The sequence below is a fragment of the Panthera uncia genome, chromosome C2 (genome assembly GCF_023721935.1).
Source record: "Panthera uncia isolate 11264 chromosome C2, Puncia_PCG_1.0, whole genome shotgun sequence".
NCBI lineage: Eukaryota > Metazoa > Chordata > Mammalia > Carnivora > Felidae > Panthera > Panthera uncia.
The window spans coordinates 96,083,274-96,110,554 of NC_064810.1; the positions used below are offsets into that span (position 1 = coordinate 96,083,274).

Sequence of the window (27,281 nt, forward strand, 5' to 3'; positions counted from 1 at the left end):
GTTCTTATTTATACAAAGATGCCCATTGACTGCTAGCTCTCTGCTAAAGTGCGCAGACGCATCTCCCCCGGCCGCCATCACATTTCCAGTGGACAACTCAAGACAAGTTCTCAGTAAAACTTTTCTCTCTTTATTCAGTGGGTATCTTCTAGTGATGAATGATTTATATTTTCTTCAATAAAGATTAATTAGGCATACTCAACTTTTAAGTTATGAAAGTGGTATTTTTAGTATGTAACTCAGAATATAACAATGGCCCTGAAAGAAACTTTGATTTGAAATAGAGTTCCTAGACTTAATGATTGAATTCCAGGAGTAAGCCAGATAGGAATGAAAAACATTATATTTTTGGTAATGGATAGGAAGCCTCTGAACAAAGATCAAACCTGAATTCTCTCATAGGCACGTGTATCTTCCCGACAATCCATGGTGGTCAGAATAATCCAACGGTAAATAAATAATAGGCCAACAGTGATTCTTAACTGACTCTACTGGACTCAGTTGACTAGTGGTGATAGTTGGAATGGTTAAGACTGGTACTGTTCATGTAGACAGTCACAGGATATACATTCATGAACCTGAAGAAATAGGCAATTCTGATTCTTGCACATCTCTAGAGATGATTACAGGGATTACCTCATAAATCTCAAAACTTGGACAGGTGCCATTGCTCATCTCTTATGAGAACTTTCTTAAGCTGAAATAAAAGCAATAATGAAAAGGATTGCTCATCACTGTCATACCACCATCAGTATTCATTAGTATTCTCCTTCCATAAATATCGCATGTTATGCAAAGAATGAGGTTCTAAAGATAAATTTCCAACAAGTAAGAATGAGCTAAATTTGACTATAAAAAGGGAATTTCCTTCAGCCTGTTTAAATGCACATTCTTGTTTTTGACACATTTCAAATTTACATGGACATTCTTTTTTTTCTATATAAGAACTGAGTTCTTTATAAAATGCATATTGTATGAAGATAAATGCTTAAAATATTTATACTAACTTAGAAAGGATTGTTAGTTTTACCTAAGGGTGCAAAAAATGGTGATATGAATCAACACTTAGAAGTAAAGCTGAAAAGCTGTTGTTTTTATGTTGTTCAATATGTCAGTATACATTATAATTATTTCTTAGGAGAAGAATTTTCTGTGCTGGAGTCATTTTTCTCTTCCATCTCAGAGAAAAGGCAAGAATTTACATTTAATCTTGCCAATGCCCTCTACCTTCAAGAAGGATTCACAGTGAAAGAACAGTATCTCCATAGCAACAAGGAGTTTTTTCAGAGTGCCATAAAACTGGTGGATTTTCAAGATGCAAAGGCTTCTGCAGAGACAATAAGTACCTGGGTGGAAAGCAAAACAGATGGTAAAGTTTCCCATTTTCATAAAATCATTATTTGCCATTGTATTCATGGTTTTTAATATCCTAAAGTAAAGAATGGTTGAATATTTCCCTGTTAAACTGTGGCTCAGAGGAATCAAACCTCCCATTTTGCTTCCCTGTTATTCAAATTAATACTAAATTGTAAAACTGAGAGAAATTGTCAGCTGCTTTGAAAAGCATACAGGTTTTTTCAGCGACACCTATTTAGAGAATTTTTAATGGAAAACTTTTAATAATAAGTTTTGTTTAAGCATAGGTTTTTAATCTATGACAGCCGAAGTAATATCTTGGGCCAAGTAAAAATTAGATCTGTCGGCCTCAACTGCCTTCTTTCCCACATATACTGTAAATAATTAACACATCTCCGTTGGATGGGTTAATGTTTAATAATAAATGTGGATAACCCTATCATAAACATGGTAAGCTAAACTTTAATCTCAATATAAGCTAGCAAAAATTCCTCAGGGATTATGGAGTGACATAGTAGAAAGAACACAAGCTTAAAGTCCTTCAGATCTGAGTTCAAATCCTAACCGGTTCTAAGCTATGCCCTATCTAAGATGAGGATACTATTAAAATATTTCAGGATTATTAGCAGGTTTGATAATAATGTATGAGAAATAACAAGCATATATCAGGCCTTGATTAACAGTAGTTTGTTTGTTTGTTCATTCATTCTGCTATCAAAAATTATGATGATATATGATGCTACCATATTCTTGATAGGAAGCGTCATTCAGGGAGGCATGGTTCAAAATGTGAGATGGGTGTTTTGAGCAGCGTTCACAGGAAAGTCCCATTGATGGGACACAAAATGAATATCCCTAGACAGCTCCATGGCACTCATTCATGCTTTTATCTCTTAACTGAAATAGTCACTTGACATAGAAATAGCAAACTGGTTGTTTAGAGGAAGAAAATCATACTAACAACTCCATTCTTGTCCCTTCCCAATGGTCAGTGGCTGTAGCCACAGGAATAGAAGGTTTGAGTGTACCATTGACTTATTAATTCTGATTGACCTGCTGGAGAAACTTGAAATAAAGTTTGAAAATCATCAATAAATATGCAGGAAGGGACATTCAGTTTTCATTCTTTCTGGCTGAAAAACGATTTACACAAACAAGCTCGCCGAAGAGAGTCCAATAGCAGGTCTGTCCAGGTTTGCCTAAGACAATCTCGTATCTCCGGGTTCCTAGTGAGATCTCATTTGTACCTGTTTCTAAGTGAAATAAGTAACAGTGCTCCTCTTTACTCTCAAAATTGCCAAGGCTAGATGATAAAGCACCCCGTTTATAATGACCTGCAAAAGAAATTCGTGCTTTAATTCTGTTTAAAGCATTCCACTGAGTCGCTCTTGCACATCTCTTTCTGCCTCCTCCTGCACCCACTTCACAGGGAAAATTAAAGACATGTTTTCCGGGGAAGAATTTGGCCCTCTGACTCGGCTCATCCTGGTGAATGCTGTTTATTTCAAGGGCAATTGGAAGCAGAAGTTCACAAAAGAGAACACACAGTTGATGAATTTTACTAAGAAAGATGGTGCAGCAGTCAAAGTTCCAATGATGAAGGCTCTTTTGCGAACAAAATATGGTGAGATGAGAAATCATGCTTTGAAGCATGATTTGGGGAATTGCCAAGAATATTTAATATTTTATTTCTCCGTTCCAGGCTATTTTTCTGACTCCTCCGTGAACTACCAGGTTTTGGAATTACCTTATAAAGGTGACGAGTTTAGTTTAATCATCATACTCCCTGCAGAAGATGTGAACATAGAAGAAATGGAAAAGCGCATGACTGTGCATCGAATCCTGAAATGGTTCTCTGAGATGCAAGAAGAGGAAGTGGAAATCAGCCTCCCTAGGTTGGTAACGTTATTTTATTATTCCAGCTCTTAGGTTTTCACTCATGGAGGAATTTGAATAGGTGGCTAAAAGATAACAAATATTTGAAAAGGCTATTGTCGAAAAGAAAAATGCATTTGGAAGTGTAGCTCCACTTTATGGAACTACTGTTCCATAAGCACTGTTCTGCCACGTGGGGGACTGAATTTAAGCACCCAGTATTCTCTGCAATAGATGAAGAGGTGTAAGTGTTCAAGCTAGAACATCAGGATAAAAAGGAATTTTTATTCTTTTTAGTATATAGACGTACCTTTCTCTAATCTCTTAATTGGAATGTTAAATATCTGTCTTCTGTTACATTTAAGGACGATGAAATCCCCCAACCACTCAATGTACCACAATTAAAAGATGTGTTACACCAGCTTTGACCACCGGTGCTCCAACAGTCATTGAATTTAAATAGAGTCCTATGGAGAGTTTTAGGTAGTTAATACAAAATGGAAATTGCAAAGGCTTATCTCAGGAAACAAGAATATAAACACTGATTTCGAAATATCATGCTTCTAGCCAACAGGAGAAACTTCAGAGTAAGTTATGCCCAAATAACTCAATTCACATTCTATCTCCACTTTTTAAAAGAGGCAGATGTCTAATAGATGATATTCTGTTCTTTCGTTTCTAAAATTTTCTGCAAACTCATCAAAGCCTGGATGGTCTGTGCACCCCTCTTCCAGGCCTTTTGCCACTTAAATGTCTTGGCTTTTCCTGCATTTTCCACTAAGCCGGGATCCAGTCAGTCATTGTAATCATATTCGCAGATAATATTTTTTAATGCTTTTTGTTATTTTGTCTTTATTCTGCTCTGATTTCTCCCTAATCATCCTCAACCCCAAATCTACCCCAAAAGCCATTCCTGCTCCCCAACTATTAATTTTGTTAAGCAAAAACCCAGGAAGCAGTCCCTTCTGGCATCATTGAGGCTGGAGCTGGGGATTCCTTATTTCTCTTCAAAGAACTTCCTTTTTTAATACTCACACACACCACACCAAAATTTAACTTCTGTTCTGCAGGCGCTGCTTTATGTTGATTTCTCTTACTCTCAACATATGTCTCAACTTCCTGTTCCTTAAATAAAACATATCATTAGGCAAATCTGCATCCCTACCCTTCACCTCAAAATTCGTATACATCTTTGATAATCTTCTCTTCCTCTACCTTCCTTGTCATCCTGGAGAAAGAGGTACCCTATGCTTTTCTCACCCTTACTCTAGGTTCTTGATCCTAATATTATTTACTATTTCCTTTTTCTTGAAAAATCTTTCTTTCTTTAACCCCTGGGGCACTCCTCACTTCTGTTTATTTTTCTCTCCATTGTAAAATTGTGCTGTTCCCTGACCTACATTTGTTTTTCTCTCTATTCCCAGCTAATATTTACTAGAATTGTTTCTTCAGAATTTTCTTCTTCTTACTCTCTTTTATTTGTCCCTTTTTCTTCATGTCTCTAATATCTGGATTTCTCCACCAATCTCTCTTCTAATTCCCTAGCATCCCTGTATATCTCTACCTGGATGTGATTTAGTCTTTCGAAGAGTTTTGGGTGTTTTGTTTTTGTTTGTTTGCTTGTTTTGTTTTGTTTTTGCTCCTATTATGTGTGAAACATTGGAGATAAAGTGATGTGACAGTTTATCTTCTAATAACAGTTTGGGGGATTAACTTATTTATTTTCAAATTTATTTTTCTCTCTCTCTTTTTCCTTTGGAAAGATCACTGTTTGGGGCCAAAAACACTGAGTTTGAAAATTGTTCATGCCTTGTACTACAGTGGTGTCTTAGGAGAGTCATCAGTTGTCCTGAGTTGTGGTTTTATTAGTATGAAATTGGAATAATGACACTTGTAGCCAAGGTGGCCCCAGCATCATCAGCCTAGTTAACAAATGCCTAGGTAATAATGCATAAGTTTCAAACTCAGTTGGCAACAGCAAATACAGGCTTTTTTCAGAATTCCCTTCTCCAACATTTTAGGAATCTTCGTAAGAATGTTGCCCAGACGACAATTCCATCCAGGCTACTACATTCTGGACAGCAGACTCTTTGGTTTCATTATCAGCTTCTCCAAACTGGCCACACTTCTCATACAACTTCTCTCATAGTGTGACACAGACTTCTCTTTTGATTCCTCCAAGAAAAACAGTTATGGGTTTGAGTTATGTCCTTCCTGATTCATACGTTGAAGTCTTAACTTCCATTCCCCCCAAAATGTGTGACCTTGTTTGGTGACAGTCTTCACAGAGGTAATCAAGTTAAAGTGAAGTTATTAGTGTGGACCCTAATCCAGCACGGCTGGATTCCTTATAAAAAGGAGAAATTTGGATAGAGAGATACACAAAGCAGGAAGGCTACATGAAGAGACAGAAGGAGAAGATGGCCATCTACAGGCTGAGGAGAGAGGCCTAGAACAGACTTCTCCCTCATAGTCCTCAGAAAGAACCAATGCTACCCACACCTTAATTTTAGACCTCTACAATCATGAAACAATAAGTTTCTGTTGTTTAAGCCACCTACTTTGTGGTAATTTGTTGAGGTAGCCCTTGGCAAACTAATACAAGAACAACTTCAATGTTTAGCCAAATTTTACTGACAGCTTTATGTTAACAAAAGAGGCTTCTAAGGTGGAAAGTAATTTAAAAACCAGGTGTCAGGGAAGAGTGTTCTGGAGTCCAAGCCATGTCTTGTAACCAGGGAGTCTTCTCCTGTCCATTGCTGACCTTAGCCTACCGCTGTCATGGTACCAGAACCCACCCTCACCCAGAGTCTTTTTCATCTCCCTCCAACCCAGCATTTGGAGTCTTCCAACTTTTCCCAGCAGAAAGAAACACAGATTTTCTCCCATCTCTGAGGCCAGATTCCCAGTCATGATCAGAATCGACAACAGCAGATTCTGACCTTCAGTGGATACCTTTTCATACCATGTAGAATAAATTATACCCTCATCATTTCAAACTTCACTATTTCCATCCCACTGGTTCTATTTGCATAATGGAAATTTCATCGTGTTGCTTTTCCCAAACAAATAAACACTTCGTCTTAAACGTGAATGTAGATCTTTGGTGATATGAAAGCAGAAACATTAAATGGCAGTTGTACTCCCTCCCTTTTCTCAAATAAATTCCAGGCACCAAAGATTTTTAAAACATTTTTTTAAAGTTTCAATTATAGTACCTCATTACATAATTATATTCATAACACAAAGTCTGGCAAATAGAAGATGTTAAATAAGTGATGACTATTTTTCTTTCTTTGTTAAGATCACTGCCCAGCCAGTACCAAAGTAGAAAGTCTTCTCTGACTTCTCAGTCTCTCTTACGCCTGTCCCCTCTGTCTGGCAGGCCCTTCTCCATGGTATCTACCCAGGGAATTCTCATTCATCCTTCATCTTCCCCTCACAATCAACTCTTCGGTGTACATTTCCCCAACATGCTCACTTAGACTCAACCATCCCTTATCTTTATTTCTAGAACATTTTATACAAATTTACATTATAACACTTATTACATTACATTTCCATCTCTTGCTCACATTCTTGTGTATCCTATTAAAATGTGAGCTCTGGAACAGGAGATTATGTCTCCGTCATTTTGGTTTCCACAGTCCTTGGAGCATTTCATAGTATATAGTATGTGCTAAATGAATATTGTTGAATTAATTTATATAAATAATTTCAAAGAAACCAATTCTATGTTATTTCCCTTTATCTAATTTTAAATACCTCAAAACCAGAATTCAACTTTCCAATTACACTTTAATTCATTCCCTGTGAGGATCCTGTTGAAACTTTCCCATATGTGCAGCATAATGAAAGATAGAACATCAACCATTTTCTTGGAAACCTCTCTAGAGAAATAAAATGAGTGTTTTAAATTCACAATATTGAAAATTTTGTTATTAATTATTCCATCACATTAATACAACATTATATTTAAAATATGTTCACTTTTGGGGCGCCCGGGTGCTCAGTGGGTTGAGTGTCCGACTTCAGCTCAGGTCACAATCTCACAGTTTGTGAGTTCGAGCCCCACGTCGGGCTCTGTGCTGACAGCTCGGAGCTCGGAGCCTGGAGCCTACTTCTGATTCTGTGTCTCCCTCTCTCTCTGCCCCATCCGCACTCATGCTCTCTCTCTGTCTTAAAGATAAATAAAACATTTAAAAAAATCTTAAATGCATTCACTTTTCACAAAAGGATGAGTCTTCTGATTGATTAAAGGAATGATTTGATTATTTGTTAAGTTCACAAACAATTTTAGTCCATGAGGGCACATTTATTGAATTAAGTTTCCTGAGCACTAAGATCATGGATTGGAAGTTCTGACATACATTTTCTCCCAAATGAATAATTTCCTCACAACAGAAAAAATACCCACTTAAAATCCGTGTTCAGTACAGAGAGGGAAAACCATATAGGCTGAGTAAATACTTTAGGGTGGACTGACAATTTTAGATTTTGTTACTCAGTGCCATGGTTCTTTTGTATCTGGATGAATCCATTATGCTTTCAAATTGGTAACTAAAGACTTTAGTAAAACTGAATAGTTTAATCAGCTGTATTAGTTTCCTAGGGCTGTTGTAACAAATGACCACAAACTAGGTGGCTTAAAACAACAGAAATTCGTTCTCTCACAGCTCTGGAGGCTAGACGTCCAAAATCAAGGTGTCAGCAAAGCCACCCTCCCCGAGACTGTGTAGAATCCTTTCTTTTTCTTTCTTTAAGAAAAAAAATTTTTTTACATTTATTTATTTTTGAGAGACAGAGAACAAGTGGGGGAGGGGCAGAGAGAGAATGAGACACAGATTCCAAAGCAGGATCTAGGCTGTGAGCTGTCAGCACAGAGCCTGACGCTGGGCTCGAACTCACAAACTGTGAGATCATGACCTGAGCTGAAGTTGGACTCTTAACTGACTGAGCCACCCAGGCGCCCCTGTGTGGAATCCTTTCTTGCCTCTCTGCCCAGTTTCTGGTGGTGATCCAGAATCTTTGGTGTTCCTCTGCTGATAGATGCACCATTCCAATCTTTGCCTCTATTGTCATATGCCATCTCTCTTCACATGGCATTCTCCTTTCTAATAAGGACACTAATCATATTGGATTAAGGGCCCGCTCTATTCCATTAGGACCTTGACCTAACTAATTGTATCTGCAATGACCCTGTTTCTAAGTAAGGTCACACTATGAGGTACTGAGAGATAGGACTTTAACATATGAATGGGGGAAGGCACAGTTCAATCCATTACACCAACTATGCTAAGTTCTGTTAATGTAAAACAAAATAAAAGCCTCTTTGGTGGCAAAATTTAGTAAATGCCAACAAGAGAAAAATTAATCGTAAGAATGCTTGTATATTAGTAACACTAGGAAGGAACATGTGAATGACTATTTAGATTATAGTTACTATTTAAGAAACATTTCTTTTCCTTTAATGTATGACTAGTTTAGAATCGAGGTCAATAAGATATAGACTAAAAATGCTAGAGTGCTTTCTAGTGTTTATTATTTGTAACATACCAGATATCTAGTTTTAGAATTACCCCATGTTGGATAGCAGCTAAAATAATCATGTTACTTTGTCTAAATGTACACGGGATCCTGAAAACATGATAGCAGTCAAAATTCCTCAGATTAAAGAGTCTGACACACACTTTCTATATATCAGATCTTCTCTATATAAGAAACATTCTGAGAACATGTTCTTATGATTATGTGTATGGGCAAAAGTGATTATTTATACATGCAAATAAGGTAAATGAAGAAGTAACTTTCATTTATATAGCATTTTAACTTTGTAGGACATTTAAAGTAGTTTTTTAAGTTTATTTATTTATTTTGAGAGAGACAGAGACAGAGACAGTGCAAGCAGGGGAGGGGAAGAGAAAGAGAAAGAGAGAGAGCGAGAGCGCGCGAGAGCGTGCGCGCGCGCGTGAGAGAGAGAGAGAGAGAGAGAGAGAGAGAGAGAATGAATGAGAATTCTTAGCAAATTCCACAAAGCCAGTGCAGAGCCCTATGCAGGGCTCAAACTCAGGAAATTGTGAGATCATGACCTGAGCTGAGACCAAGTGTCGCATGCTCAAACAACTAAGCCACTCAGGTGCCCCTAATTTAAAGTATTTTAATACTAAATGTTGTGGTTCTACAGTCTGACTTGGTTACATCTTGCATTTTACAGAGAAGGAAACTGAGTCACTCAAAAAATAAATTGATCAACATCCAACTAAGTGTTGGGAGACAGAATTAGCTCTTAGGACTACTGTCTTACAGCCTTATGGTTTTATTGGTTCGCTACTTCCTAGAAATTTTATCTCCTGTTCAAAAGCAGATTGATTGGGACCCCACTATGGACAAGGAACTGGAAAAGATGCACAGTGATGGACATGTTCCCCACTGATAAGATGGTTACCACTTAGATGGAGTGCGCAAGATTTGTACAAGAAATTTACTACGATATACAGCAGTACACAGTAAATATTAAAAGAAAGGTCCAATCAGTAAGCACTAAGGGATTCATGAAAAAGAGAGAGAGAGAGAGGGGGGGGGGGGAAGGGAGCACCAGAAACTGGAGTTATAAAAAAAGGCTTTATGGAAAGGGAAGAACTTGAACTGGGCTTTAAAAGAATTGAGGGGGGGCGCCTGGGTGGCTCAGTCGGTTAAGCGGCTGACTTCAGCTCAGGTCATGATCTCGCGGTCCGTGAGTTCGAGCCCCGCGTCGGGCTCTGTGCTGACAGCTCAGAGCCTGGAGCCTGTTTCAGATTCTGTGTCTCCCTCTCTCTGACCCTCCCCCGTTCATGCTCTCTCTCTGTCTCAAAAATAAATAAACGTTAAAAAAAAAAAAAAAAAAGAATTGAGGGGCACCTGGGTGGCTCAGTCAGCTAAATGTCCGACTCTTGACTTTGGCTCGGGTCATGATGTCACAGTTCATGGGTTCGAGCCCTGCATCAGGCTCTGTGCTGTCAGCACAGATTCTCTCCCTCTCTCTCTGACCCACCCTCACTTGCACGCACACTCTCTCTCTGTCCCCCCACCTCAAAAAAACTTCAAAAAAAAGAAGAAGAATCAAGAGGGTTAAGTCCCATATGGAAAGGGGAATTATTGAAAATTTCCAAGTAGGATAGTGGAATGATGAAGGCAGTGTTTTAGAGAGAAGTATGTGGTAGTCACAATGCCTTTGTTCATGCTGGATAACTTGTCTGAACCCCTTCCCTATTTCCCACTGCCATCCCCATGTTTCTGGATAACTTCTATTGGTCCTTAAAACCAAGTTTGGGTTTTAGAAAGCTTTTCTGATCTTTCCATTCAAGATAACACATCTTCCCATTTCCCTGCTGGGAAAACTTCTCCGAGTATCTCATGTTTATTGCTGCATAGCAGTTATATTAACATTATTATTTCACCTCCCTCACTGGACAATAAACTTCTTGAGGTCAGAGCTATGTATATTTCCTTTCTGTGACCTCAGCACAAAGCGTGCATCTGAAAAACAGTAGTTGTTCAATGAACTTTTATTGCTTTAATCTGAAGAGTAGTGACATTCAAGATGTGTTAGAGAGAGAAAGGCTGAAGCCCAAAAGATTAGTTAAGAAACCACTGCAATTATACGTGGCACAAAGTAGTGAGTATTTAAAGGGCACAGACTCATTGGGAATAGCAAAGAACTGGTGACATAGAAAGACATTTGGTGGAGTATTGACTAATGAGATCTGGGTTAAGAAGAAATAGATTGATTTGAGGTTCTAAGTTTGACTTACCAGGAAAATGAGAAGACTGATTTCTTATTGTTTTGTGGCAGTCCTTAGCTGGGCACCTTGGACTTCTAGAGAGTTCTGTGGTAGACTTCTGAGAGTCCTTGAAGCCCTTGACACTATTAGCAAATGTATGCATGGATCATCATACATCTGTTTTCTTTGGGGGAGGCTTCATAGTTGTCAATGAGTTTTCGGTGTTCTGGGTCTTTAAGCTTGTTAAATACTACAGTTCTATTCAAGAGTATAGTAATAACTAAATAACCTCTTTGTGAGAAGTATCATTCTTCAAAAATATTGACTGATGTGGCATCTCACAGTATCTTTAGCAACTGTTGAGACGAGATCATGGCAAATAGAATATAATACTGAAGACCAAGAGCTTTGCCACCTTTTTACTGTGTAACTTTAATGAACTTTCCTAAGATGTTTCTTTAAATGTTAAATGGGACAATGATAATACACGCCTCACAGAGTTACTTTGCAGGTTACATGAAATCCTGTTTATAATGTTTTTAGTATTCAGTATTATCTATTATTATTTTTATTATTATTCTCACTCATTTTAATACATATCAAACATCCCTTGGAGTGCCAACACTGTCCTAGATGCTGCCTTGCTTTACCTCATCTCATTTAATCCCCCAAATAAATTTGATAAATATCAATTTTTATATGCACATTACAGATGAGGTAGAGACAGGTGAATGCTTGCCCGTGGTTACACAGCTAATACATGGCAGAGCCAACCTTGTGAAAGTCAGAAAACAGGTGTAATGTAGGCAAGCATGAGGGAGAGCACAGAACAGAGCAAGTGTCCATGATACAATGAGCAGCATGAGCTATAGAGAGGCAGTGCCCAGGAGATAACACCTTCCACAGGACATGAAGTATGTTCTTACTGGGCTAGAAATCGGTCCCAGCTTTGGCCAGCTTTGGATCTCCAAACAGGTGAATGTGAGCTATATGGGTGAAAGTGATCTCAGGGTAAATGAAGCTGAATATGAGAATAGAAATGTCATGACTAACTGCAGTAATGATTACAAAATGTTCACTTACTTTAACCTTTTGGACACTGATACCAATTGGAATCTTGACTTTACATTAAACAGTGTCCACATATGTCTTGTATGTGACAGAAGGCATTTTTAGTTCAGTCCTTGAGGTTAACGGAGTATTTCATACATAGACACACACAGACACAGACACATAGATACACACACACACACACACACACACACACACACAAATATACTTCAGGTGATTGGTTAGAAAGTGACCAGAAACTGCCATGTACTTATACAATAATCTAGGCCCACTACTGTCCAAGAGTGGGATTTCAAATGTTGAGGATAGGGACCCCAAGGGAGACCCATCCAAGGCTTTGTGTCAATAACCAAGAGTGCTGGGTGTAAAGGGTGAGGAAGGGACAACACCAATCCACACTAGGGCCTGCAGACCAGGAGTGGATCCATCTTAAAATGGAAATGCTAATTTTTTTTCCTTCATTTTCTGCACCTGTTACCTATGTTAAACCGCTTCAAGCCCAGTGCTCCTGCCTGGCAGTAACTGTTGGCTTTTAAGCAAATAGATAATGTTTACATCTGCTGAAATATTCATTTCATGATTACTTAATTGTTAATTGTCTATCCAGTCTTTTTGCTGCTTCTTCTTTTTTTTTTCTTTAGATGCATCTTTTGACAATTTTAGATGAGGGTCAAGGAAAGGGGAAATGAACCACATCTAAAATAAATATTAAGACTCACAAAATTTGGAAGAGGTACATAATGAATGCTGTATCTATATTGATCGAGATTATGACTTCAAATTATATTTTGATGAGAAGGCAACGTGGGTTAGCACATTAACTTTGATTTGGAATGGACCTGAATTTGAATCCCAGCTCTGTGTCCTATCTTGAACCCGAGCCGGGAAATCCTCCTCCTCTGTCCTCCACTTTCTTAATTAATGGGAATACTAACTTTCTCAGGTTTTTGTGAAGATTAAAAACTATAATCTATATTAAGTGTCTAACACATGGAAGTGCTACTTCACACCTGGCTATTCGTGGCTCCAGTAATTATGGCTAATTAGAAATTGGCTGTAGATTATACTTTTATTAAATGGTTGAATGAGTTTCTATTGCTGTAGGTTTCATTGGGCTATATTACAGGTAGGACTGTAGCTTAAATGACTCTCCACTGATAATTAGGCGTTATTAAAAGTTGTAATAAGTCTTGCAGTATTCTTGTCATTATCCTAAAACTGTTATACTAAAAATAGCCTTTTTTTAGGTGAAGCAGAACATTTAGTTTCCACCTTTTAGATGCCTATCCTCCATTTAGTTGTCAAAAAGAATGTGGTAATAAAAACAGAAAAAAAAATGAAGACTTCAAACCCATCATGTTGCCTATTATCTTTCTTAGCTGGAACTGAAAAGAAAGAAGCTGATTTTAAATCACTATCGGTAGATTTTAATGCCCATGTTGTACCCCATACTCAGGGCTCTGAATAAGTTAATATTCTCCAAAAAGTATATAATATTTTACCAAGATATAATTCAGGCCCGGTAAATTTCTGACATATCATGTTCATTGTTTTCAAGAATTATAATTAAAAAGACTGCTGAATATTTGGCAACTGAAACAATGATCTAATTGGACTGACTGCTCAAGCTAATTTCTAGCTCCTGGTATGGGCCTACCTATTAGTTAAGCAAGGATTCCATCCTTGACCAGCCTTGTCTGTATCCAAACTGGACAGCACAGGGGCAAATGCCCATCAGTTCACAGACTGAGCTCCTCAGGCAGGACTTGCTCTGGAATCTCACTGATGTAAGACATATACAGAACTTCCTGTTTTTTTCTTTCATGAAGTTTCCAACCTGGTTTTAAAAGGCACATCGATGCTTCTGGCATCTGTAAAGTCGGTAAGTACTAGCTTTTCTTTTTGCTTCCTTTTTAGTGAAATGGTAAAGTGAGGCTCAGTGTTCTGTTAGCTTGGAATCACAGATCAGCCTGAGAGACTCTTTGAGAGTCTCTGGTTAAGGTCTTCACGTCAGGCAAAGTGAGGTTGGAAGACTTGAGTGGAAGCTCGGGTCCTAACTTCGGGCCCTGCATTGGAAGAAGTGGCCAGCAATTTGTTTCCTCCTATAATTTTTATCTTTAGTTTCCTTTCTCTGTTTTACCCCTTTCACAGGACCTGTTGGGAAGACATTAGGTGTGTCCATAAAGTGAAGGAAGTCACATCAGCTGTGACAATAGATGGGAAGAACAATAGATTATTAATGCCTCTCTGTACTTCAGTAGCCAACAGTCTTCTCCAAGGGCTGTTGGTTCCTGCTCCCTTTCCACAGGATTTTGGATGTATGCCAGGAGCCATCTTTGATGGTGTGAAAAACAGTGTATGTGGTTGCTGGAGGGAAACTTTACATTTCTAGGGAAGGAGCCAAGTAATTGACAACTTAGAACTCTCGCCCTGTTTCATTAGATAATTACAACTTCAAAAAATATAATATTTTCTTCCCCCTTCTCACCAACCATTTATCTGGGAAGCAAGTTATTAGCAACCTCAGAACTCGGGGAGCTCAGGGAAAATGGTATTATATATGAGAAAATGCAATTGGGATAATGAAAACAAAAGATTTCACATTATATTCTCTTCCAAGTCATCCATTTTATAGAAAACATTTTGGTAGCATAACGGTGCACGGTTTTTCAAGACTTTTCCTCTTCATTTTTTTTTTTTAACAGATTTAAAGTCGAACAAAAATTAGACTTCAAAGAAGCTTTGTATTCTTTGAATATAACTGAGATATTTAGTGGTGGCTGTGACCTTTCTGGAATAACAGGTAGTATGATAAGTATGTCTTATGTTATTAGGTTAATATGTTTTCCTAGTAAATCTGTTAACTGACTGATCTGAAAGAGCATTCGGGCTCAGAAAATACATGCATGATAACTAAATGTCATAGTCATGTTGAGCCGTCTGTAAACAAGCACTTTATTTTGCATTTAAGTCATTTTCCTTAATGAAAGTCAGAAAGCATTTTGGAATGTTAGCTAAGCCTTCTAACCATGCTTGTAATAAAACTATGTAGGTAAAGTATTACAGGGGCTTTTATTTCAGCCCTGTTTGGATTTCCTGATCAGAATAATGGAAATTACAACGTTGAGTCTCTCATCTAAGCAGAGCTAATAAAACTCTTATAAACCGATTTGCAAATGTTAATTTGGTAATATTGGAGCCCATGAAATAGGCATCCACAAGCTGCTGGGTGATGAACGTAACCTAGAAATTGTAATGAATCTGAAGCTTGCAGTTTCAGCTTAAGACTAACCACACATCCCCGGAGATGGAGCTTTTGTGCTAACTCACACCTGGGAAACTGCACATGGCTAAGATGCTCACTCACACAACAAAGCCCAAGACACTCTTATTTTTTCTTGTCCCGGCAGTACCTGCTAGTTCAAAAATTACCAGCTAAAAAGAAAAAAAAATGGACAAAGAGGGCTGATGTGTCCCCATTTTCTTACCTGCTTTTAAATTCAGTCTTCTGTTTTTAAATTCAGTCTTCTGTTTTATAAAAAGGGGCCTAACCTTACAAGCTTGTCTGTCTGATGGAGTTTTGGATCATCACATGGAAATATTGTGTATTCCTATGTAAATTTCTGGGCTTTGGAGAAGTATTCATTAATCTATTCACTCATCAATTATGTGGGTAAATGAACAGAATGAGTGAGCTTTCCTGGTGGAGGAGGTGGGTGGGGTACTCTGGTGACAGATGTTCATTATTACCTTCACACATGATTTAGCTACTTGTTCTCACACTGACAGATAGATCTGACTTCTCTGACAATTTCATCAGCATCAGGAATGAGGCAGTGAACGTTAAATACTGCAACACGATGCTATCTAAGTGTGCCCTGGAACACAGCCACCTTGCCAACCTAAAATAAACCAAGCCATTTGTCAAGCACCTCTTCCTGTTAAACTTCTTTCTGGCCTTCAGAAGCTCACTTGCTACACCTCAGACATTTAAAACAGCCACTCACCCTGCAAATCCCCAGCAATTTGTGACTTCTATAAAATTTCCTTTCATAGGCAGATTTATCACAAAAATACCTCCAAAATGCTATATAAAAGAATTTGTGCAAGAGGATAACCTTAAGTAGAGAAAAACAAATATCCAACACTTTCTGCTCTTTCTCTCCTGAGTTGCCTATTTGAGTTGCTTTAACTGCTTTGGTTCTGTCTTACTGCCTGAAATAAAATAGCCACTGGCCCTACATCTGGACATTAAGAGAACACTACATTCCCTGCTATCCCTACATATCATTTGCACAATAAACATTCACTAAAAGCTACTGTGAATCAGTCCAACACCAGTGCCTTGGGATATTTACACAAGAGCTACTATCCTATACTCATATAATTCACAAGCTTTGGATGAAATGTTTTCAGACAGTTACTTTGGAAACCTTGAGATGAATGTTTGACTTCACACTGTTATTACTTCTTGTGTTACCTTTAGTAAAATATTTAACCTTTCTGAGCCTCAGCTTTATAATTTGTTAAATGAGATAATAAATCCCGGTGGAGGAAAAAAAAAAGAAAGAATGGATGTAAATCTCCTCGTTCAACATCTGACACAGAGTAGATGCTCAATAAATGTTAAATACAAAAAAAAAAGTGGGGTAATGGCACATTAATATTTATTTGGATGTTTTCTAGCAAAGCTGTAAAAGGGTTCTCATCCTCTTAATTTGACAAAGACATAGTTGGAATTATCATAGAAAAGGAAAAAAAATATTACAAACCTGAGAAATCAGTGAGTTTATAGAGTCCAGATTCCTTATTTGTCTATTATCTGTCAGGTCCCGTTCTTTTCCCAAGATCAGGCCTACTTTGTGATAAGACAGGATACATGAGTCCAGAGGCCCAGTCTAATAGCCATGGAGTCACTTGATCTGGTACCAGTGCTAAAGTGGGTGAAATTCTCCACTCCATCCCAACATGCTTTTTGTTCTTCACTCTTGCCTTGGTATGGCGCCTTAGGTCCTCTACTCTGGGTGCCATATGTGAATCTTACCTTATTTTAAGTAGTCCTTAGGAAAGAACACGCTTATTTGCCTGACCTTTTAATAGACCATTCTCTTGCGTTTCAAGATATGCATGCCCCCTCTTTTCCATCTTATGTGTCTCTGTCACTGGACATGTTCATATCCTTTGATTTATTTGTTTGATAAGTATTTATTGTCTACCAATGACATGCCAGGCAGTTTTCTAGGGATGCATGAAATGGACAGAGTTCCTCTTCTAGTGAAGTCTACATCTACTGATGAATAATTAACAAGTAATTAGTTAATTAAATAGTGAGGTGATGGATGCTGTGAATTAACTAAAATACCATCATGGAAGAAAAGGTGATTAGGTCAGATAAAAGCAGACTTAGGGTGGGAAGGGAATACTGGATTGGGAAGTACACTTTGGGGGGACCTGAAGATCAAGGGCCAGTCAAGGAAAATTCTGGAGAAGGGGGTATTAGGCAGGAGAGTTAGGGCTAACGCCTTGATACCTGACCTTGAGCTGGAGCTACTGGCTGAGGAGAGGAGGGTAGCAGAGGTAATCAGGGTCCCAGATGAAACATCGCAAGCGATTTGGAGTTTATTTTTAGGAAGCCATTTTTTATGCAAATTTCCCTTTGATGACTTCTATATCTTACCTGTGGGGCTCTGCCTTTCCGTAAGCTGTCAGAGCTGGTTACCGTTAGTAAGGTATTTCTTACTGAATCCTTCTAAATCTGGTGGTTTGGGTGGAGTCTGCGTGATCACATCAGCTTTCTCTCCCAAGAGAGATAAAGCTCTCTTTTCTCCTTTCTCTTCAAGATTCCAGGCCCATGGTTCTTCCTTTACCTTCTGGCCACAACTGAACCCATGACCATGTTTCCGCTGTCTCTCTGGGGGACACTGTCGGATCTAAGTGGTCCTGACACAGCAGGAATGGCTGATGGCTTCTGAACTCGTGGCTTCACTTCCCCATTCTCAAGGAGACTATCCCCGCAGGTCACAAGATCAGAAACGCTTCACACACACATCAGTTCCACCAAGGGGAGATGAGGGGCATGTTCTCTCAGCTTGTATCCACACCGGAACAGAATGTTGTAAGACACTATCTTACACTGAGAAATTTGACAGGTTTTAAAGCATAGCTCTGAAGTGATTTTGTAACAGATGACACAAAAGCTCTTTAGACTTTCATAGCCTCACCAGTCTTGAAAGAAAGTAAATTTTGTTTTAAAGTCAGATCAAAACTGAATACAGAATTTGAAAGGCAAGTTGGCTTTGAGGTTGAATACATAGGGTGGGATTAATTTAAATCTGAAAAGCCTTTTTCATCTTGTCTGTAGACCATAGCTAAGGGGGCAAAACCTTCTGTCCATACAAATATTTCACTTAGTGGGATACCTGATTTGAGGCTTATCCTCTTCTGTCTTTTCTTTTGTATCTGGGCTAAATTTGATCTCTCTCTATGGGTCTCTGTATCATTTTTGCAAGAGCCGAACCTAAGCCACCGTCATCTCTAGCAAATTAAGTAACTTGGAGTAAGTTTTTTTTTTCCTATTCTTTGTTCACTTGAAAATGTTAATTAACATGGGACCCAATAAGTAATGGCTCTGACATTTTAATCCTTAAATACACTTTTCTATTTTCCAACAGATTCAGCTGAGGTATTTGTTTCCCAAGTCATGCAACACGTTTTTTTTGAGATAAATGAAGATGGGAGCGAAGCTGCGGCATCAACCGGTAGGACAAATGGTTTTGTCGCGAGAAAAGACTTGGGGGAGAATTCGCGACATTAGAGCACTGGCGTTTCTGCATACCCAGATCTCCTGTTTCCCTCCTGCTGTCTAGTATATTATAGGAAGAAAAGAGAAATTGGCTATTTTTGCATCTCTGCAGCCACAGCTTAATAAAAAAGGGAAGGGAAGGGATTTGGTTAGGAGATGAGGCCCATCTACTGATATTTGCTTATTTGTAAATGGGATTTTACCTGCCAATTAGGAGATAGGACCTGTGGAGGAAACTGTAGGCTGGCTCAAACAAGAAATTCTTATTGTCCAGGAATGCTTACTTTTAAGGGACTGAATTAATTTCATCCTTCTATTACACCAGGCAAGTCCCTACTTTTCTAATATGGTGTTTGTCATACCTCCCAAAATAATTAAAGTAGCATCTCTGGAGATGCAGTCCAGACTCTGACATTTTCTTATGTTTCCCTAAGTGGTTTAAATGTGCATCTAAGGTTGAGAACCATTGCTTAACAGTGGCTTCCAGCCACCTGTTACTCCAAGTGTAGTGCATGGACCAGCAACATCAGCATCACTTGGAACTTATTAGAGATGCAGACCCTGAGGCCCAACCCCAGACCTACTTAATCAAAATCTTTGTTTTCCAAGGTCCCTAGGTGACGTGTGTACACTTAACAATTTGAGAACCACTCCTTTTGACGGATTTCCTTGAATTAATGGTATTTTGAATAATATCTTAGGCTGCACACAAGTAATACTCAAAAATCATTGGAGGGAATTTCATTAGAAATGCAAAAGCCACTTTCATGAATGTCTCATAATTCCTGTTTTAATTCCTTAGACTACTCTGATTGTAGTCAATATGTCAAAGACATGCACCCTTTACACCGTGTTACTGATAAATTTCTGTAAATTTACATCCATGTCGTTCATTTCTTGGTTAATTTGTAATGCTAGGTAGTGCCAATGGATTTTGATATCTGGGTGGGTCACACCAGACTCCCACTACCATTCTGTCCTCTCCTGAAGGACTTTGCATTACTGTGCTCAAGGAACGTAGATTGGAAGAGATGGGTTATTTCAATATAGGAGAAATAAATAAGTTGCATTGGATGAAGTTGTTGGCCTATGTAGACAAATTTTCCAGCTGTTTTGACGTAAGAGTCTTTACAGATCATCGCCTGATCCTCTCACTGTATTGGTGAAGAAACAGGCCCACAACGTGAACTGGTTTGCCAACGGTCATACTATTAATTGACAGCAGAGTATGAACTCTAATCACGTTCCCTGACTTCAAGTTCAGCACTCTTTCTACTATCACCCACGGCTTCTAATGTTTAGAGTTCTCGAAGAGGCCATAACGATCACTCGGGGATCAGCAGGCCCCCTGGTGTATTACACATCAGAATAGGTTTAAGTGTGAGCATTTTGACTTTCAGGCATCTGCTCAGTGGATGCTCAAGAACAAAAAAAGCTCAAGCACTCACCCAAATGAGAACGAGAGTGACACTGACTATGCTTTTTTTGTATTCTATCATCAATTCAGACATAATTTGCCTGAATACTTAATTACCTGTATTTGCTGGTAATTTGGGCATCATAGCCCTGATATTTCAGGTAGGAGAGTGCCTTGCATTTTATATTTTGCACTTAATTCTGAAGGGCATCAGAATCAGCCATTTTGTCAGAAGAGTTGTTTTGAGCTGAAGAAAATTGAGAAACAGCACATAAAAAAGAGCTCTCTACTCTCCCCAGATCTGCCTAAAAGCAGGACATGCATTTCCTTGTGAAGGTGTCTCTCTTCTCTCCCATGATGCGAGAAGGAGAACAACCTTTACCACAGGACCTGAAAACTGGCACTGAAATGAGTCTGCATAACAAACCTTACTGAATAACCCTCTCATACCATTGATTTCCCCTATGTATTTACCTTCCCACAAGTTATTGCCCCGGACACATGCCCCCCTCCTTTTTTTTTCTTTTTTGTCTAGTCACTTCTCCACAGTTTGTTAAACAGGTAGATTAGCTCTCAAACCTAACATTTTTGGGAATATTTACTTCTTTTCCGTGAAGCTTCTCTGGGGATATGAAATGAACCATTTTTTCTGTTAATGTCTTTTGTCAGTTTAATTTGCATACCCCAGTCACAGTGTAGAGGACACATTTTTTTCCTTCTCTACCATTATTTTCCAATTCTGATCACTCATGTGGTATTTTTTTAATGACTTTTTCATGACTCAGAAAATTGTGTGAAATCATTGCGGTATTGGTAAAGAACACATCTGAATTGAGTGTAGACACAGGGAAAAAAATCCAACCATTTAAATTTACCCACTCTAAATGTTGGCAAATGCTATAATGGAGCCGCTTGATATACATTATTATAGTAAATAATAATTAAAGGCAGCAAATCTCTGTTTCTAATCATGTAATAAAAATCCCATACTCATTCACAGTACAAAGCCTAAAAGCTCTGAGCCCACAGAATGATTTTGGAAAAGTTAAAAAAAGAATAAATTTGAATGCAGATGTAATTACCACAAGCCTGAACAACAAAAATAAAGTACAGACATATCTGGATAGGAATTAAGAGTTAAAACATTATAAGAATAAATCATATAATGTAAATAAAAAGTGAGTGGAAAATTACTGTTTAAAAGAAGAAAATTTTCAGCTGCTTTCACTAAATTGAATCAAGAATCTGGCTTTCTTCTTCATTGAACATAAATGTGAAGTGAGAATAATTCCATGAATAATCCAATATTTGTTCTTCTGCTCTTTGATTTTTTCTCAAAAAAAATTTATTTTTTAATGTGAACATCTAAATAACTGTTGTCTCTGTTTCATAGGCATGAACATCCCTGTGATCATGAGTCTGGCTCAAAACCAATTTACAGCAAATCGTCCATTTCTGTTTATTGTGAAGAATAGCCCAACAGGTATCTTTTTGAGAATTCTCTGGGGCAACTGCTTATGTTAAACAGACCCAGTTCTAGCTGCTGTTTAGTTTTTATTTTAAGTTTATTTATTTATTTTGAGAGAGGGAGAGAGAATGTGCCCGAGACAGGGAAGGGCAGAGAGAGAGGGAGAGAGACAATCAGCACAGAGCCTGAACTGTGAGATCATGCATGACTTGGGCCAAAATTAAGTCGAGTAAAGTGCTTAACTGACTGAGCCACCCAGGTGCCCCTAGCTGTTATTTGTAATCTATATATCTGAAATCATTTATTCCTTCAATTTATTAAGTTTATTGCAATTTTCAAATTTATTCCTTCAGTGGCTATTTGTGGAGTGCCTCTTTTATACCAGGTATTGTATTTTAAAGGTGACAGGGGCCTAAAAGTGGTAGTAATAGCCGCCAACACAGCTATTAAATATGGTAGCCATTTTAAATCCCCATCTCTAAAGCTAACACCATTCCAGTAGCTTAGATATTTGACAAATAACAACACAGAAGCTCAGAGAGAGGTTATATAATTTGTCTAAGGTCATATAGTTGGAACACAGCAGAGGGGAAATAGCACCTGTTTGTCTCAGAAGGTAACTCTCTGTGATGTTGCAATAGGAGTAGAAATTGGGAGTTGCACAGTTGCGAAGGTTTCAAAGGTAGATTCCCAAAGAAGTGACTAGCTATGGGCTCTGAGTGGGAGGGAGAGGTCACATATATGCAAATATATGCAAATATATACAAATCTCCAATGTGGGCTCTTGGTGAAAGATGATGCAGTTATAGTTACAAAAGGTAGAGGTGGTAGTGGATTGGATTGCATTTGACACAATGACAGCAGGTGGAGTGTTTGGCCAAGGGCTCTGCACACAATGTCAGTATCCCTAGAGACTGACAGTGTGAACGTGGGTGTCAGAGTGGCCTCAAGTCCCAGCTCTGTTAACTAATAGTTGTAAGACAAGTCAGTTAAACCTCCTAAGCCATATTTTCTTCACCTCCAATTTAAACAGAATATTAGTACTCATCTAGAGTTAAGTAAAAGAATATATGAAGCCTGTAACACTATGCCTGACACATAGTGTTCATTATGAATAAATCAACAAATATAAATGAGTGAATGACTGAATACATGAAAGAAGGAAGGAAAATGGAAAAGTTGCTTTTTATAAATTGTTATATGGAAAAGAGACGTAGTTAATTTCAGATCTGAATCTGTTAGATTAGCTCATGATGGTGCTCATACTATCGACCCCCTAAAGGATATACTAGTGTCTTTTTTTAGGCTCCATGAAACCAATGCTGAGTGACCCTTTCGAAAGTTATATCTTGGAAACAGTGAGGCAGTTTTAGATTTGCTGAGATTACATTAACACAACTTCAATTCCAGTGGGTGGGTCAATGTTAAAAGATATTCTGAGAATGTCATTTGATCTATACATCTTTAACCTTTGGATAACTCTAATTTCTTACAATTAGTATGTAATTGTTAAGTACGGAGAACAGAAAGAAATGGAGCTGCATTGGACATCAGTGCATAAGGAAATAATTTAGAATAATGATGTTTGACTCTCAGTTTTCTAAGTTGAAGAACAAAGGCCATGTAATTGCTATCTGTTAAGCAGCAATGAAAATTCAAAACCCCAAATAATCCATTTATTTATTTATTTGTGATAATGCTTAACCATCAGACCTTAATGACAATTTCTACTGTTTCGTGATCTTTATTGTAATGAGACTTTCTAAACTAGGGTTACTCCCTTAAAGTATTGTTTAAAATGAATAGCAACTCATTCATCGGAGGCTGTAAATTGTTGCCATATAAAATGTAGATTGGGCTATTATGTTAAGACAATATACATTCAGTGATTTATTTATTTTCCTCTCACAAATGAACTGAGGAAATCATTGAGGTTGATAAAAATAGTGCCTTAGCATAGCATAGTAAGCTACTCAGTGGCTTAACACTTTATATAAAATATATTCATTTGATGATTTCTGAAGTATGAGGGATGGATGATTTTAGACTTAGTGCAAATCAATTTTTATCTAGATTTAATATTTTCTTTCATTCAAACAGTCCTCTTGTGCAAAATACAAACATTATTTGTATTTTTCTATCATGTTCGTCTTATATTTCAACATATTCACCCGAAGCTCCTATTAAGCCAAACTTGCAGGGAAACGAAGAACACTTTTTCTTCTTTTAGGCTGAGGGTGTAGGCCAGTGTTAGAGACTTTCAGAAGAAAATTGTGAAAAATGCTACACGAATGTGCCATTTCTTAGAGAGTGAATGATGATTCTGAAACTGACAGTACTCCACACACAATAAAAAAATATATATATACATACATATATATATACATATATATATATATAGTGTGTTTAAAATTCTTTCAGGTTTTGTGTTTGAAGAAGCAGACTGAAGGATATCTATTAAGAAATCCTTCTTCTGGCTTTGGTTATGCTATCGTACTTAGTATTGTATTAGGTGGTAAAAGTTGTTTCTATCTGATGGATATGTATGAATATATTGATTAAATATGGGGGACACCTCTTTTTTTTTTTTTTAAATTTTTTTTTTTTTTTTTTAATGTTTATTTTTAAGACAGAGAGAGACAGAGCATGAACGGGGGAGGGGCAGAGAGAGAGGGGGACACAGAATCGGAAGCAGGCTCCAGGCTCCGAGCCATCAGCCCAGAGCCCGACGCGGGGCTCGAACTCACGGGCCGCGAGATCGTGACCTGAGCTGAAGTCGGACACTCAACCGACTGAGCCACCCAGGCGGGGGGACACCTCTTTGAGAAGGGGGACTGTAGAGAAAAATGGAAACAATAATTTCTGTTTCAGCCTACCTCTAGATCCATTCCTGTTATGTCCAGGAAGAGTTTGCTAATCCATCCAGTTTAGTGGAGAGTAGATAGGTGACTGCATATGGACTCCATTCAAACTGTGGTTCTCCGTGGTCAAAGAAACAGATCGAAAAGGCTAGGACAAATGGCTTTTATGTAATGTCTTCTGCTTCTGAGCATTTAAAATTTTAAACAATTGTCTTCAATTATGAGGTTAGTTTCCATAAAAGTGACTTTAAAAATATCTAAACAATTCCAATAAGCATTTTAATGCTGTAGAGTTATAAAGATACATTCAGTGATTTATTTATTTTCCTCTCACAGATGAACTGAGGAAATCATTGAGGTTGATTCCTATTGTCACAAAATCCTGGGAAATTTATTTATGTATCTCCATCTGTTTGAAAAACAGGAGTATTTGTTTTCTTTTTATTGGAGTTATTTTGAGATTTTTGAGGCAAAGTATTATTGATTATAATCATAAAAAGAAAAAATCTGCTGGAGATTATGTCTATTTCCATGTTACTGGCTCTTCTAAGAGTGACTGTCTTTGGACTGAACACTAGAGTTAATGAAAACTCTCTATTATTTCAAATACATTTCAGTATAATTTTCATTAGCTTTAAACTTATGTAAAATTTATTTTATCACTTTTGAAATTCACATTTATTTGTTTTCTTCTCTCTCTCTCTCTCTCTCTCTCTATATATATATATATATATGTAATTTATTTTCAAGTCAGCTAACATACAGTATATATAGAGTGTGCTCTCGGTTTTGGTGGTAGAGTCTCGTGATTCATCACTTACATATAACACCCAGTGCTCATCCCAACAAGTGCCCTCCTCAATGCCCATCACCCATTCCCCCCCCTCCTCCCCCCATCAACCCTCAGTTTGTTCTCAGTATCCAAGAGTCTCTTATGGTTTGCCTCCCTCTCTGTTTGAAACTATTTTTCCCCTTCCCTTCCCCCATGGCCTTCTTTCAAATTTCTCAAGTTCCACATATGAGTGAAAACATGATCTTTGTCTTTCTCTGACTTATTTCACTTAGCATAATACCCTTCAGTTCCATCCACATTCTTGCAAATGGCAGGATTTCATTTTTTCTCATTGCCAAGTAGTATTCCATTGTATATATAAACCACATCTTCTTTATCCATTCATCAGTTGATGGGCATTTGGGCTCTTTCCATAATTTGGCTATTGTTGAAAATACTGCTATAAACATTGGGGTACATGTGCCCCTGTGCATCAGCACACCTGTTTGGATAAATTCCTAGTAGTGCTACTGCTGGATCATAGGGTAGTTCTATTACATATGTCTGTAAGGAACGTAAAAGTCAAGGCAACGCTTGGCACTGATCCATTCAAGCCATTTATCTTACCCTAGTTTAAAAGAAAGGTGAATGGGTTTTTGATACATCCTGTATTTCTACTTTGTCCTCTAGTTCTTAGTTCCCTTTCACCTGCAAACACAGAACAGCTGGATTCAGGTGTTTACGTGTGTACTGTGTACAATATCACCCCAGTGAGGATTTGAAAGCACTAGACAATAGAAAATATTGTCTTTTGCAGTAAGCTTTGATTCTGAGCTGAAGGAAGACATCTGAGAAGCTGCACTCTTAACCTTAAAGACTTATGTTACATGTATAAAAAGATGACTGCAAATGCCTTAAATTAAAAACTCCACCATGCTCATCACCATTTCATTATATTATGTTTGCCTGAGTCTCTATATTTAGAAGAATACCTCTCTGCCACTTTATTTTTGCCTTCCTGTATGAAAAACAGGACTAATGCATTTTCCATGACAAGCTGTTGTCGGTGTTAATTTACTTCATAAATTACCAGAAAAAGATTAATACTTATATAATTACATATTTTAGAAAAAGGAGAGGGTTTCGCTGTTCGACATGGTCTATTTATCTTATAGATAAATAAAATATTAAATGATTTGTTAAAATATTCAGAAAGACTAATTATTATCAACTTTTTTCTCCAGTAGTTCCTAGGTTTTTTTTTTTTTTTCTTTTCCTAGACTCAATTTTATTTATGGGAAAGGTGACAAATCCTGACACCCAAAAGATGAAGGCAAGAGATTTGGATTCACTGTGAATGAAAAACACAGCCTCAGAATATAAGATGATTCCTGAAAAATAGTTGATCAGCAAAATAGCATCATCTTGCAAATACTTCCTACACATCTTTTTCTGTTTTAACTGTATCTGTATTAATCTGTACTAATACAGACATGTACTAATGAATAAGGGAAATTATTAATAAATGAAATTGTGCATTTAATGTTTCTGGTCTTTATGTTTTATAAAGTCTATATGAATCAAAAGTGGAGAACTTACATAAAATGTTAGTGTGTTAGAACAATCTCATCAAATTTCTATCTTAGATATCAAAGTCTCTGTATTCCTCAAAAACTGACCATATGACCTCCAGGCACAGCAGCGTTATCCAGACCATGTAGAAGTTAAGGTCAAGAGAGAGAGTGGGCCTGGTGTGTGTCTCTCCAGGTGCCATTTAAGGTACAGAGATCTAGTATCTATGAATGTAGATGCACTTTAAGTATTTTGCTAATCTTAATCTTGTTTTTTTTTTCAGTTTTTATTTTAATTCCAGTTAACATACAGAGTTATATTAGTTTC

At 37.7% G+C, this 27,281-nt stretch overlaps 1 protein-coding gene across 2 annotated transcripts in view; it reads left to right on the forward strand.

Moving 5' to 3' along the window:
• The window catches only part of SERPINI2 (serpin family I member 2), a 32,963-nt gene extending 6,034 nt beyond the window's left edge, over positions 1 to 26,929 (forward strand). For both annotated transcript variants that reach the window (XM_049628593.1, XM_049628592.1), the window contains 7 exons: positions 1,139 to 1,369; positions 2,786 to 2,980; positions 3,059 to 3,251; positions 14,768 to 14,865; positions 18,734 to 18,820; positions 21,675 to 21,764; positions 26,663 to 26,929. In XM_049628593.1, coding sequence (XP_049484550.1) covers positions 1,139 to 1,369; positions 2,786 to 2,980; positions 3,059 to 3,251; positions 14,768 to 14,865; positions 18,734 to 18,820; positions 21,675 to 21,764; positions 26,663 to 26,739 — 971 coding nt within the window. In that variant the 3' untranslated portion in view covers positions 26,740 to 26,929. The remainder of the gene's footprint in view (positions 1 to 1,138; positions 1,370 to 2,785; positions 2,981 to 3,058; positions 3,252 to 14,767; positions 14,866 to 18,733; positions 18,821 to 21,674; positions 21,765 to 26,662) is intronic.
• Positions 26,930 to 27,281: the final 352 nt, after the last annotated feature.